At 41.2% G+C, this 13,596-nt stretch overlaps 1 protein-coding gene across 1 annotated transcript in view; it reads left to right on the top strand.

The window, feature by feature from the left end:
* LOC139377450 (TANK-binding kinase 1-binding protein 1-like) overlaps positions 1–13,596 on the top strand; it is a 59,087-nt gene that overhangs the window by 18,906 nt on the left and 26,585 nt on the right. The window contains exons 5-6 of the mRNA XM_071120481.1: positions 7,711–7,913; positions 8,158–8,219. Coding sequence (XP_070976582.1) covers positions 7,711–7,913; positions 8,158–8,219 — 265 coding nt within the window. The remainder of the gene's footprint in view (positions 1–7,710; positions 7,914–8,157; positions 8,220–13,596) is intronic.

The following is a 13,596-nucleotide window of genomic DNA, read 5'->3' as shown; positions in this document are numbered from 1 at the left end:
TCCTCCAGCATGACCGGTTTGGCGGTGGGTCAGTCATGGTGTGGGGTGGCATTTCTTTGGGGGGCCGCACAGCCCTCCATGTGCTCGCCAGAGGTAGCCTGACTGCCATTAGGTACCGAGATGAGATCCTCAGACCCCTTGTGAGACCATATGCTGGTGCGGTTGGCCCTGGGTTCCTCCTAATGCAAGACAATGCTAGACCTCATGTGGCTGGAGTCTGTCAGCAGTTCCTGCAAGAGGAAGGCATTGATGCTATGGACCACCCGTTCCCCAGACCTGAATCCTATTGAGCACATCTGGGACATCATGTCTCGCTCCATCCACCAACGACACGTTGCAACACAGACTGTCCAGGAGTTGGCGGATGCTTTAGTCCAGGTCTGGGAGGAGATCCCTCAGGAGACCATCCGCCACCTCATCAGGAGCATGCCCAGGCATTGTAGGGAGGTCATACAGGCACGTGGAGGCCACACACACTACTGAGCCTCATTTTGCCTTGTTTTAAGGACATTACATCAAAGTTGGATCAGCCTGTAGTGTGGTTTTCCACTTTAATTTTGAGTGTGACTCCAAATCCAGACCTCCATGGGTTGATAAATTTGATTTCCCTTGATCATTTTTGTGTGATTTTGTTGTCAGCACATTCAACTATGTAAAGAAAAAAGTATTTAATAAGAATATTTAATTCATTCAGATCTAGGATGTGTTATTTTAGTGTTCCCTTTATTTTTTTGACCAGTGTATACATGTATATAAAAGGTATTTCTGTTTGGTGTTTTTTATACATTTGCAAAAATGTGTAAAAACCTGTTTTCGCTTTGTCATTATGGGGTATTGTGTGTAGATTGATGAAGAAAACAATGTATTTAATCAATTTTAGAATATGCTGTAACGTAACAAAATGTGGAAAAAGTCAAGAGGTCTGAATTCTTTCCGAAGGCACTGTAAATAAATATATTTCTCTGGCCCTGCTGCTTGCGATATGCTAAAGCACATATGTCAGAGTCAAGGCCCGCGGGCCACATCCGGCCCGCAAGAAGGTTTTTTACGGCCCCTGGGATGATCTTGATTTATTATTAGAACCGGCCCGCAGCAAGCCGGCAGCCCGCAGATCTTTTACACGCACCAATACTACATTTCCCACAATGCAAAGGTGACGCACCGAGCAGTAGGCTGCTTCATTTCAATATTTATTGGCACAGCAGTCGTCAGCATCACAGTAAAATTAACTTTCAGATACCCATCAAAAATGGCAAAACGGAAGGTGGATACTGAGAACCGGGGGTTTCAAACAAGGTGGGAGTCGGAGTATATGTTCACGAAGGTAGCTGGAAAACCTGTGTGTCTTCTGTGTGGAGAAAGTGTGGCGGTACTGAAAGAGTATAATCTGAGACGACATTATGAAACGAAACACGCGGACAAAAACAAGAATATGGACATGGAACAAAGGCTACAAAAGGCAGAGGAATTAAAACGAGGCCTCAAATCTCGACAGGCTCTGTTCAAAAAAGCCAAATCACAAGGCCAGGCTGCTGTCAAGGCCAGTTTTATTTTGGCAGAAGAGATCGCTAAATCAGCCCGGCCATTTACGGAGGGGGATTTCATCAAAAACTGCATGATTAAAGTTTGTGACGAAGTTTGCCCAGAAAAAAGGCAACTCTTTTTAAATGTGAGTCTGAGCAGAAACACCATTGCCGAGAGAGTAGACCAGTTGTCCATCAATCTAAAAGAGCAGCTTGTGAAAAAGGGAAAAGATTTTATTGCATATTCCTTGGCTGTGGATGAGAGCACCGACATTTCTGACATTGCCCAGTTGTCAATTTTCATCCGCGGAGTGGACTCCAACCTAAGCGTGACAGAGGAGTTTTTGGCTTTACGTCCTATGCATGGCACAACTACGGGGCATGATTTGTATGAAGAGGTGTCAAGATGTGTAAATGAGATGGAGCTGCCTTGGGAAAAACTCGTGGGTTTGACAACCGACGGAGCACCTGCGATGTGTGGACACAGGAGCGGACTGGTGGCGAAGATACGGGAAAAGATGCAAGAGGAAAACGCGACAGGTGAGCTGACAGCTTATCATTGTATCATACACCAGGAAGCGTTGTGCGGTAAAGCCTTGAAAATGGAGCATGTAATGAGCATCATCACGCGCACAGTTAACTTTATCAGAGCCAAAGGTTTGAATCACCGCCAGTTCAAGGCATTTCTGACGGAGTTAGAAACGGAGCATGGTGATTTGCCTTATCACACAGAGGTGCGATGGCTAAGCCAGGGAAAGGTGCTTCAAAGATGTTTCGAGCTTCGTGAGGAGATTTGTCTGTTCTTGGACAGCAAAGGGAAAGACACAACACAACTCCGAGACGAAATGTTTCTGTGTGAAATGGCTTTTCTGTGTGACATTACGAGTCATCTGAATGCAATAAACTTGCAGCTGCAGGGTCGGGATCGTGTCATCTCTGATATGTACAGTACAGTGAAGGCATTTAAAACCAAACTGACTCTGTGGGAGACGCAGATGCGGAAAGAAAATTTGAGCCACTTTCCCAGCTGCCAGACCATGAAAGAGAAGCTCTCTACCAGTGCGTTCCCGAGCACACAGTTGGCTGATAAAATAGGTATGCTTGCCGCTGACTTTCGACGCCGATTTGCTGACTTTGAAGCACAAAAAAGCAGGTTGGAACTGCTCGGTAACCCATTTGCTGTTGACGTGGAAAGCTCACCACCAAACCTCCAAATGGAGTTGATTGACCTCCAATGCAATGATGCACTGAGGGCAAAATATGCGGCAGTGGGTGCTGCGGAGTTCGCCCGTTTCCTCCCCGGCACAATGCCCCAGCTGCGCATCCAGGCTGCTCAAACGTTGTCTATGTTTGGCAGCACATACCTGTGTGAACAACTGTTTTCTTTGATGAACCTGAACAAAACATCACACAGAAGTCGACTTACTGCTGAACACCTCCACTCAATTCTGAGGATTTCTTCAGCTCAGAGCCTTACCCCGAACATTGATGAACTTGTGGAAAAGATGGGACACCACCAAGTATCACCCTCAACCTCAAACAAGTGAACATTACTGTGCAATCACATATTTAGAGTTTTTACTCAGTTCAAGTTTAAAAGTTAAAATTTAATATTTGTTTTCACTGCATGTTACTTCTCCTTAAACAAAGTGTTGTTTTTGATTAATAGATTTTTGCACTTTATTTTTTTGTATTTCAATCCAATTATATTTTAAAAATATTTCAGTTGAGTGGATGATAGAAAATTGCTATTATTGTTTTTTCTTTGAAGTAAATTTAGCCCACTTTTGCTAAAATAGAAAATATAGTCTACTGATGGTGCCTTGAATACCGGTTTCTTTCATTTAATGTTCATGTTATGGGGATATTTATATAAAGGAAATTTGTCTTTTGTGTCTGTTGAAAATTAAAGATTACTGACAGAGCCATAAGAAAATATTGCTTTATTTATCTGATCATATTGTAATATATTTGTTAGGTTTTCAGTAGGTTCAATTAGGTTCACTAGACTATATGCGTCATTTAAAATTTTTTCAATGAACATTCGAACAGTCCGGCCCTCGTCTTGTAGCTGATTTTTTTATTTGGCCCTCCGTCCATTTGACTTTGACACCCCTGTGCTAAAGCATGCTGCGTAGCATGTTACAAACTATGAAATGACACATATCATGTAGGAACCAAAAAAGTGTTAAACAAATATACCTCATGAAACTGGTTGAGAGAATGCCAAGAGTGTGCAAAGCTGTCATCAAGGCAAAGGGTGGCTACTTTGAAGAATCTCAAATATAAAATATTTTTGGATTTGTTTAACACTTTTTTGGTTACTACATGATTCCAAATGTGTTATTTCATCATTTGGATGTCTTCACTATTATTCTACAATGTAGAAAACCCTGGAATGAGTATGTGTGTCCAAAACATTTGACTGGCACCTTACAAATCAAATCAAATGAAATTGTATTAGTCACATGCGCTGAATACAGTGAAACGCTTACGAATCCCTGAACAACAATGCAGTTTAAAGGAAAAATGGATAAGAAAAATAAATAAAAGTCGCAATTAATTAAAGAGCAGCGGTATATATACAAATAAAAATCTTTAACCAGTTCCATTTAAGGACCCCAAAAATTACAGCTGCGCAATAAAGGTTGCAAAATAGTGAGATTTTCGATGTGCCAATTCCATGGCTTATGGTTTATAAACTGATATACAAAACAACGCTGGATTCAAAACTTTGTGTTTTTCTATTTAAATTATTATACACTACTGTTCAAAAGTTTGGGGTCACTTAGAAATGTCTTTCTTTTTGAAGGAAAATAACATTTTTTGTCCATTAAATAACATCAAATTGATCAGAAATACAGTGTAGACATTGTTAATGTTGTAAATGACTATTGTAGCTGGAAACTGCTGATTTTTAATGGAATATCTACAGAGGCTCATTATCAGCAACCATCACTCCTCTGTTCCAATGGCACTTTGTGTTAGCTAATCCAAGTTAATCGTTTTAAAAGGCTAATTGATCATTAGAAAAACATTTTGCAATTATGTTAGCACAGCTGAAAACTGTTGTTCTGATTAAAGAAGCAATAAAACTGGCCTTCTTTAGACTAGTTGAGTATCTGGAGTGTCAGCATTTGTGGGTTTGATTACAGGCTCAAAATGGCCAGAAACAAGTGAAATTTTTCTGAAACTCGTCAGTCTATTCTTGTACTGTGAAATGAAGGTACAACGCTGTGTGCTACTCCCTTCACAGAACAGCACAAACTGGCTCTAACAAGGATTAGAAAGAGGAGTGGGAGGCCCCGGTGCACAACTGAGCAAGAGGACAGGTACATTAGAGTGTCTAGACAAGTCGTCAACTGGCAGCTTCATTAAATAGTACCCGCAAAACACCAGTCTCAACATCAACAGTGAAGAGGTGACTCCAGGATGCTGGCCTTCTACGCAGAGTTGCAAAGAACAAGCCATATCTCAGACTGGCCAATAAAAAGGAAAGATTATGATGGGCAAAAGAACACAGACACTGGCCAGTGGAAGATTGGGAAAAAGTGTTATGGACAGATTCATCTAAATTTGAGGTGTTCGGATCACAAAGAAGAACATTCGTGAGACGCAGAAAAAATGAAAAGATGCTGGAGGAGTGCTTGATGCCTTCTGTCAAGCATGATGGAGGCAATGTGATGGTCTGGTGGTGCTTTGGTGGTGGTAAAGTGGGATATTTGTACAGTGTAAAAGGGATCTTAAGAAGGAAGGCTATCACTCCATTTTGTGACGCCATGCAATAAATACCCTGTGGGCAGCGTTTGGAGCCAATGGAGCCAATTTCCTCCTAAAACAGGATAATGACCCCAAGTACAGCTCCAAACTATGCAATAACTATTTAAGGAAGAAGCAGCGAGCTGGTATTCTGTCTATAATGAAGTGGCCAGCACAGTCACCGGATCTCAACCCTATTGAGCTGTTGTGGGAGCAACTTGACCGTATGGTATGTAAGATGTGCCCATCAAGCCAATCCAATTTGTGGGATGTGCTTCAGGAAGCATGGGGTGAAATCTCTTCAGATTACCTCAAGAAATTGACAACTAGAATGCCAAAGGTCTGCAAGGCTGAAATTGCTGCAAATGGAGGATTCTTTGATGAAAGCAATTTTGAAGGACACAATTATTATTTCAAGTAAAAATAATTATTTATAACCTTGTCAACGTCTTCCTATTCCTTTTGCAACTCATTTCATGTATGTTTTCATGGAAAACAATTACATTTCTAAGTGACCCCAAACTTTTGAACGATAGTGTACAAAACTCTTGCAATCAATAGAATGGTATGTATATGGGGGATACAACCATCCCAGGTTTGTAGGTTTTGCTGCGAAGAGACAGAATCCTTACATCACTTGTTTTGGTAATGCCCATATCTACCTTGTTTTTGGTCGCAGGTTCAGGAATGAACATTTACCCAAAGCTAATTCTGCATATAGCACTACTGGGTGACTTGAAAAGCCATAGTCATTTGATCAATGATATAATAATACTCTTAGTAAGAATGTTTATATTTCATTTACAATCTGTAGAAACTATGAGAATAGAAAGCTTTTTTGTGAAACATCACAGCACAGTTGAAAAGTAGAATGGCAAGTATAAGATAGATGGGATGGGTTGAGGGTAGCAAGAAAAACAAGATGGTGTAAAATGTATCGTGTTCGTAAAATGTATATAGTATGTTCACAAACTAGTTCCCAAACGTTTTCACTCAGGCCCCTTTCTAGCATTGGGGAACATTTGTGACCCACCACCTGGATTCAGTCCTATGTAGCTAAATTTGAAGTGGTGTTTTTTACATTGGATAAAAGTAGAAACTCCGAGCTAGAAATTTGTATATCATATATATCACTGCAGTTGAGGAACAATGAGAAAGTCATTCTGCTTTGAAAGTTGATAAACTTGTAACCCCACTTTTGAGAAAATGGCCCTTGAATGTTTTGGTACAGCTACTGGAGAGCTCTTCTTTGTCTACACCCATTCAGCATCGTCCACACTCTCTTAAGCCTTAGCCCCACCCATATCTATAAGGATTCACGGTGTAGTAAACAAACAAAGATTTCAAGACTAAAAGTGGTGAAAGTAAGTAGCAATATCTAGTCCTTGGCCTATATCATCATCTGATTTTGGTGCAGGTCATGTTGTTCTTCACTTTACTGTCTCTGGTAAACACACACTATATCAAATATAATCTAAGTTTATTTGTCACGTGCACAGGATACAGAAGGTGTAAATGGTACAGTTAAAAGGTTACTTGCATAGTTCTTCATGATATCGTTCTAGACAGGATTATCCACACATACTTTGCAGCTTATGTTATAGACAGAAGCATGCTACATGGCAGACCAATCCAAACTCATCTCTCTGCATTTCCAGACCATCCATTATCACACAATCATGGCTAGCAGGAAGGTTCCTGTATTTCTTCCGTGGCTAAACCAACTAGGGTTGTTATTAAACAATTGTATTCATATTTACAGATGGCATTCAAGTTTGTTATTAAAGCACGTGAAGGTTCACATGTTCCAAAAAAACATGTTTTTATCAAAATAAAACATTAAAATGCCACTCCTGTGAAGTAGTGACGTGCAACGGGTCACATTTGCTCCACCAAAGCTTCAGAACAAAAATGTAATGTTTCTGTTTTTTGAAAAGAAGAAAAAAAATAGATGGGGATAGGAAATGATGCAGACAATTATGTTGATAGAACCCAGTATCTGCAATATTAAAGCTGATCTACCCCCTAAAAAACACAACAGAAAAACAAAAACAAATGTGTGTATTGTATCGGTGTGCGTTGTATGTGTTTTATTCCAGTGTCAACGTGTGCCTATGTGTTGTGTGAGGAGGCTGGCTGGCTGGGTGAGATTAAATAAATACGTCTCCTGCTGAACAATCCATACTGGTTTAAGAACGGAGTCGGTATGAGCTTGGCTCCAAGGCTGTGCCCACACACGCTCAACCGCCAAAGTGTAAAATTAAGAAACGTGGAGTTCTTATCTGGCCTTAAGTTCACTTCTCTATCCCTTATTATCCCTTCACATCAAAGTACAATGATGGATGTTATAAACACTGGGATAATTAAGTCCCTCTAGATTGACGCTGTGAGTGTGTGTGTGTGTGTGTGTGTGTTTCCCCCTCCCCAGTGCTGGACTGTCCTGCGCTGACCCTGCAGAGCTCTCGTAGTCTAGACACTTTGTCAGACCTGAAGCTGCAGCGTCTGGAGGTGGAGCTAGAGAGGGCGCGGCATGAGGCCGAGCGGGCGTGTCAGAGGGAAGAGGAAGTGAAGGCCGAGTGTGAGAGACTGCAGGAGGAGCTGAGACAGATCCAGAACAACCACATAGGGAGGGTCAGTGAACCACACACACACACACACACACACACACACACACACACACACACACACACACACACACACATATCTAACACACTGGTATGTATAACAAACTGATATATTCTCCCTCTATTTTCTTAAGCATTGTCTTAGGCACTTCTGTCTAACTCTTGTTCTCGCCTGGCTCTTGCTGTCACATTTTGTCCAATCCACTTCGAGCACCTGCATGCTAATGTAATTTTATGCTCTACTTCGGCAGGAAATGACTTCGCCGTGTGAGCAGTGTGATGTGGAGTGGATAAAGAAGGTGGGAGATGAGCAGTAAGTGACGACAACAACCATTTACTGTGACACCATAAGAGCTGCAACTTTTTAGCTGTCGGATAGAGAGAGGGAGAGGTTGGGAGGGACAGAAGGAGAGAAAGAGGTATGAGATAAATAGTTTGAGAGAGAGAGAGAAACAGAGAGAGAGAGAAGCAGAGAGAGAGACATACAGAGGGCGAGAGAGAGGAGAAGAGAGAGAGAGAGAGAGAATAGTAGCAGACAGTAATGTTTCACTAGGATCTGTACCTGACTCATATCTGAAGGTCCAGGGATGGGCAACTTTGATGGGGACGGGGGCCGCAGTGGCTCGTGGGTCTGCCTACAACACCAGTGGAGGTCAGTGCTTTTTAATGAGCAAGGCCTTATTTCTATTACAGCATATTGGATGACTGTCATTCATATTCCATTCACCCAGATCAACGTAACATCGATAGGTTGAGGCTGCTACATCATGAGATTGCTGCAACCTAGCCAATGAATGGAAGTTTACAATTTAAGGTGCGCACAGGTCAAGAGAACAGTCATGCCTTGCACACTCTTGCCTGCATCTAGCTGATCTAGGCTGTAATCAGTAGTCCAACGGTTGCAAAGGAGAGTATCTATTGGACAAATGTAGGTATGTTTTTCCCCGTTTGCTTCCATTTAAGAAAAGTTTTTCAACAGAATCAGCGGATTGAATTACACCCCTGAACACACGCAAACAGTTCACTTTCATAGCCACATACAAACAGCTCGTCATATTCCTTCTCACATCTACGTGCTCTCCTCCTCTCACCTTTTCCCTTTGCTTGTGGATTTTAATGCACAACACATCAGCTGTCTGTGACCTGGCGAAAAAAACATTTCCAAGCCAAACCTTCACATCATAACCGCTACACAAGGCCTACATCGTTGTCACCATATTAGCTAAAGTAATGTCATAGTCAACATAGTCTGATAGAAGTAACGTGTTAGTAAACTTGCTACAATCATGCAGTACAGTGTACAGTCAGTAAGCAGTTTAGCAGTTACACTGGCGGGCCACGGTGGCAATAATTTACACTGAACAAAAATATAAACGCAATATGAAACAGTTTTTTACGGAGTTGCAGTTCATATAAGGAAATCAGTTCATTTAAATCAATTCATTATACCTTAATGTATGGATTTCACATGACTGGGAATACAGATATGCATCTGTTCGTTACAGATACCTTTACAAAAAAGGGAGGGGCATTGATCAGAAATCCAGTCAGTATCTGAAGTGACCACATTTGCCTCATGCAGCCCGACACATCTCCTTCGCATAGAGTTGATCAGGCTGTTGATTGTGGCCTGTGGAATGTTGTCCCTCCTCTTTCATGGCAGTGCAAAGTTGCTGGATATTGTCGGGAACTGGAACACACTGTCGTACATGTAAATCACGAGCATCCCAAACAGGCTCAATGGGTGACATGTCTAGTGAGTATGATGGCCATGGAAGAAGACATTTTCAGCTTTCAGGAATTGTGTTCAGATCCTTGTGACATGGGACTGTGCATTATCATGCTGAACAAGTGATGGGGGCGGATGAATGGCACGACAATGGGTCTCAGGATCTTGTCACGGTATCTCTGTGCATTCAAATTGCCATCGATAAAAGGCAATTGTGTTCATTGTCCATTTTACAGCTAATTTCCTGCAATTCTACACATTTTTCCACAGGGTAGAGGCAAATATTTGCCGTTTTTAATATGATAACTGATGAACAATGGGCCTGAGGTGGCACGTAGCCTAGTGGCTAGATCGTTGAGCCAGTAACCAAAAGGTTGCTGGATCAAATACCAGAGCTGACAAGGTCAAAATCTGTCGTTCTGCCATTGAGCTAGCCGATAACCCACTGTTCCCCGGGCGCCGAAGACGTGCATGTCGATTATGGCAGCCCCCCGCACCTCTCTGATTCAGAGTGTAGCTGTGTAGCTGACAGCTAGACTCATTTACCACTCTAAAATAAGATGCAGCTATTAAGTGACTGCTGATGCACAACCAAATTTCGAAATTGCACCTTGTGTATTCTATTATTCTAACTTTCAACAGTAAGTTGGGACCATGACTGACTTGCCCTCCCGCCAAACATTTTTATTTTATTGATTTATTACTATGCTTTAAATTAGTCCCATCTCTGGTCTAGACATTAGAGGGTCTAAAGAGTCATCTCTAGCGAACTCATTAGAATCTAAATTATCTTTTTTTCCAGGCCCATCTTAAAGTAGAACTGTAAGTAAAAATGGCCTTTCCATTGCATTTGCATGCATTGATTTTACTAGTACATTAGTGCCCATACACCTTGCACTGGATCATTTTGTGGACCTCGGTGTCTTTCAATGTGGGGAACAGTTTTGTCTTGTGTGGTAATATATAAAACAACAGTAGAGGGCAGTGTGAGCACAGCGTTTCCTGACAGCAGTTCTTCATGTTGTTTCTCAGGGGAACCTACACTGACACCTCTGTGGGGACTATGCGCCCCTCTACCCCATTCAGTCTCCCCATCCTCCTACACACATCAGTCACACCACATACAGCTCGCCCACTAGCTGTATGAAAAACCAACATGTGAAACATGAATACTGTTTCGATAAGAAAGTGGATGTAAATTGCACTGTAGAGGGGTTGAGATTGAGTGGGGCAGAGGCCAGGGAGGGGAAGCCTACTACTTTTCCAGACCTCAGTCACATCTTGGTTTCACTGCCTTACTCACCCTATTTTCTTTCTGAATGAGAGCTGACTTCTTGTAAGAGCTCTTGTTTAATGTAAATGGCTCTTAGATTCTTGTGAAACTGGTCGCGTATTGCATGTTCTGGAGACACAGACAATTATAATGTTTGGCTTCAAATTTTGTAATTCCCCTGCAGAAAAATGCAGAGATTATTAAATGTGATAATTGAATTGTGTAGACCATTTTGGAATGAACTTGACATGGTTGACATACTTGTTGACAATTGTAATTGCTTTGTTCAGTTCCACAGTATGGAGATCACATTTTCAATCTCAAACAAATTCATAAAGTAAAAGGGAACACAGTAAGGAACAGCAGAGAATAGACCTCCTGTGTTATAAATGTGTTATTACTGTACAGTGGCTTCTGACGGTGTGTAGGCTGTGGACATGAGAGTCGAAAGCCCGCACATATTTAGTGCTTGTTTCATCAGAGACCTAAAGGGGCTACGGGGCCTCATTACTACTGCCTCTGTAACACAGGAGGTTGGTGGCACCTTCATCTGGGAGGACGGGCTCGTGGTAATGGCTGGAGAGGAATCACTGGAAATGGTATCAAATACATCAAACACATGAAAACTATTCCAGCCATTATTATGAGCCGTTCTCCCCTCAGCAGCCTCCACTGCTCTGTGACTTTAGATACCGGTATCTGTAATCATCCATCACCTTTTATTAAATATCACTAACCAATGGAACTTTTATTGAGAAATTGTACGGTGTATGTACACTACCATTCAAAAGTTTGGGGTCACTTAGAAATGTCCTTGTTTTTGAAGGAAAATAACATTTTTTGTCCATTAAAATAACCTCAAATTGATCAGAAATACTGTGTAGACATTGTTAACTTCTTGGCGCACCCATCCCTTTAGCGGGATCATTTTCATCAACATCCACTGGATTGCAGCGCACCAAATTCAAATTAAATTACTAAAAATATTTAATTTTTATGAAATCACAAGTGCAATATAGCAAAACACAGCTTAGCTTGTTGTTAATCCACCTGGTGTGTCAGATTTCAAAAAAGCTTTTCTGCGAAAGCAAACCAAGCGTTTATGTAAAGGCATCTCTCTCAGCAGACAAAACATTACAAACAGCTAGCAGCAAAGTAGATTGGTCACGAAAGTCAGAAAAGCAATAAAATGAATTGCTTACCTTTGATGATCTTCAGATGTTTGCACTCACGAGACTGCCTGTTACACACTAAATGTTCCTTTTGTTTCACAAAGATTATTTTTATATCCAAAATACCTCCATTTAGTTGGTGCGTTTTGTTCAGAAATCCATAGGCTTCGAGCGGTCAGGTGCAGGGCAGATAAAAATTCCAAATAGTATCCGTAAAGTTCGTAGAAACATGTCAAACGTTTTTTTATAATCAATCCTCAGGTTGTTTTTACAATAAATAATCAATAATATTTCAATCGGACTGTAGCTTTTTCAATAGGATTGAGAGAGAAAATGTCTGCTCCAAGCTGTTGCGCTTGCAAAACTCTGCTGGCACCCAGCCATCCACTGACGCGATGTGATCGTTCTCGCTCATCTTTCAGAATAGAAGCCTGAAACTATGTCTAAAGACTATTCACACCATGTGAAAGCCATAGGGAAAGGAATCTGGTTGATATCCCTTTAAATGGAGGGAAGGCATGCAATGGAACAGAGAGGTTTCAGTAAAAACAGCACTTCCGGGTTGGAATTTCCTCAGGTTTTCGCCTGCAATATCAGTTCTGTTATACTCACAGACAATATTTTGACAGTTTTGGAAACTTTAGAGTGTTTTCTATCCTATAATATATGCATATTCTAGATTTTGGGCCTGAGAAATAGGCAGTTTCATTTGGGTACGTTTTTCATCCAAACATCAAAATACTGCCCTCTACACAAAACAGATTAATGTTGTAAATGACTATTGTAGCTGGAAACGGCTGATTTTTTATGGAATATCTACATAGACATACAGAGGCCCATTATCAGCAACCATCACTCCTGTGTTCCAATGGCACGTTGTGTTAGCTAATCCAAGTTAATCATTTTAAAAGGCTAATTGATCATTAGAAAACCCTTTTGCAATTATATTAGCACAGCTGAAAACTGTTGTTCTGTTTATAGAATCAATAAACCTGGCCTTTAGACTAATTGAATATCTGGAGCATCAGCATTTGTGGGTTCAATTACAGGCTCAAAATGGCCAGAAACAAAGACCTTTCTTCTGAAACTCATCAGTCTATTCTTGTTCTGAGAAATGAAGGCTATTCCATGCGAGAAATTGCCAAGAAAGTGAAGATCTGGTACAACGCTGTGTACTTCTCACTTCACAGAACCAGAATAGAAAGAGGAGTGGGTGGCCCCGGTGCACAACTGAGCAAGAGGACAAGTACATTAGAGTGTCTAGTTTGAGAAACAGACACCTCACAAGTTGTCAACTGGCAGCTTCATTAAATAGTACCTGTAAAACACCAGTCTCAACATCAACAGTGAAGAGGTGACTCTGGGATGCTGGCCTTCTAGGCAGAGTTGCAAAGAAAAAGCCATATCTCAGACTGCCAATAAAAAGAAAAGATTAGGATGGGCAAAATAACAGACACTGAACAGAGTAAGATTGGGGAAAAAAACTGTTATGGACAGACAAATCTAAGTTTGAGGT

This window comes from Oncorhynchus clarkii, chromosome 20 (assembly GCF_045791955.1).
Source record: "Oncorhynchus clarkii lewisi isolate Uvic-CL-2024 chromosome 20, UVic_Ocla_1.0, whole genome shotgun sequence".
NCBI lineage: Eukaryota > Metazoa > Chordata > Actinopteri > Salmoniformes > Salmonidae > Oncorhynchus > Oncorhynchus clarkii.
This window is presented reverse-complemented; position numbering and strand designations above follow the sequence as displayed.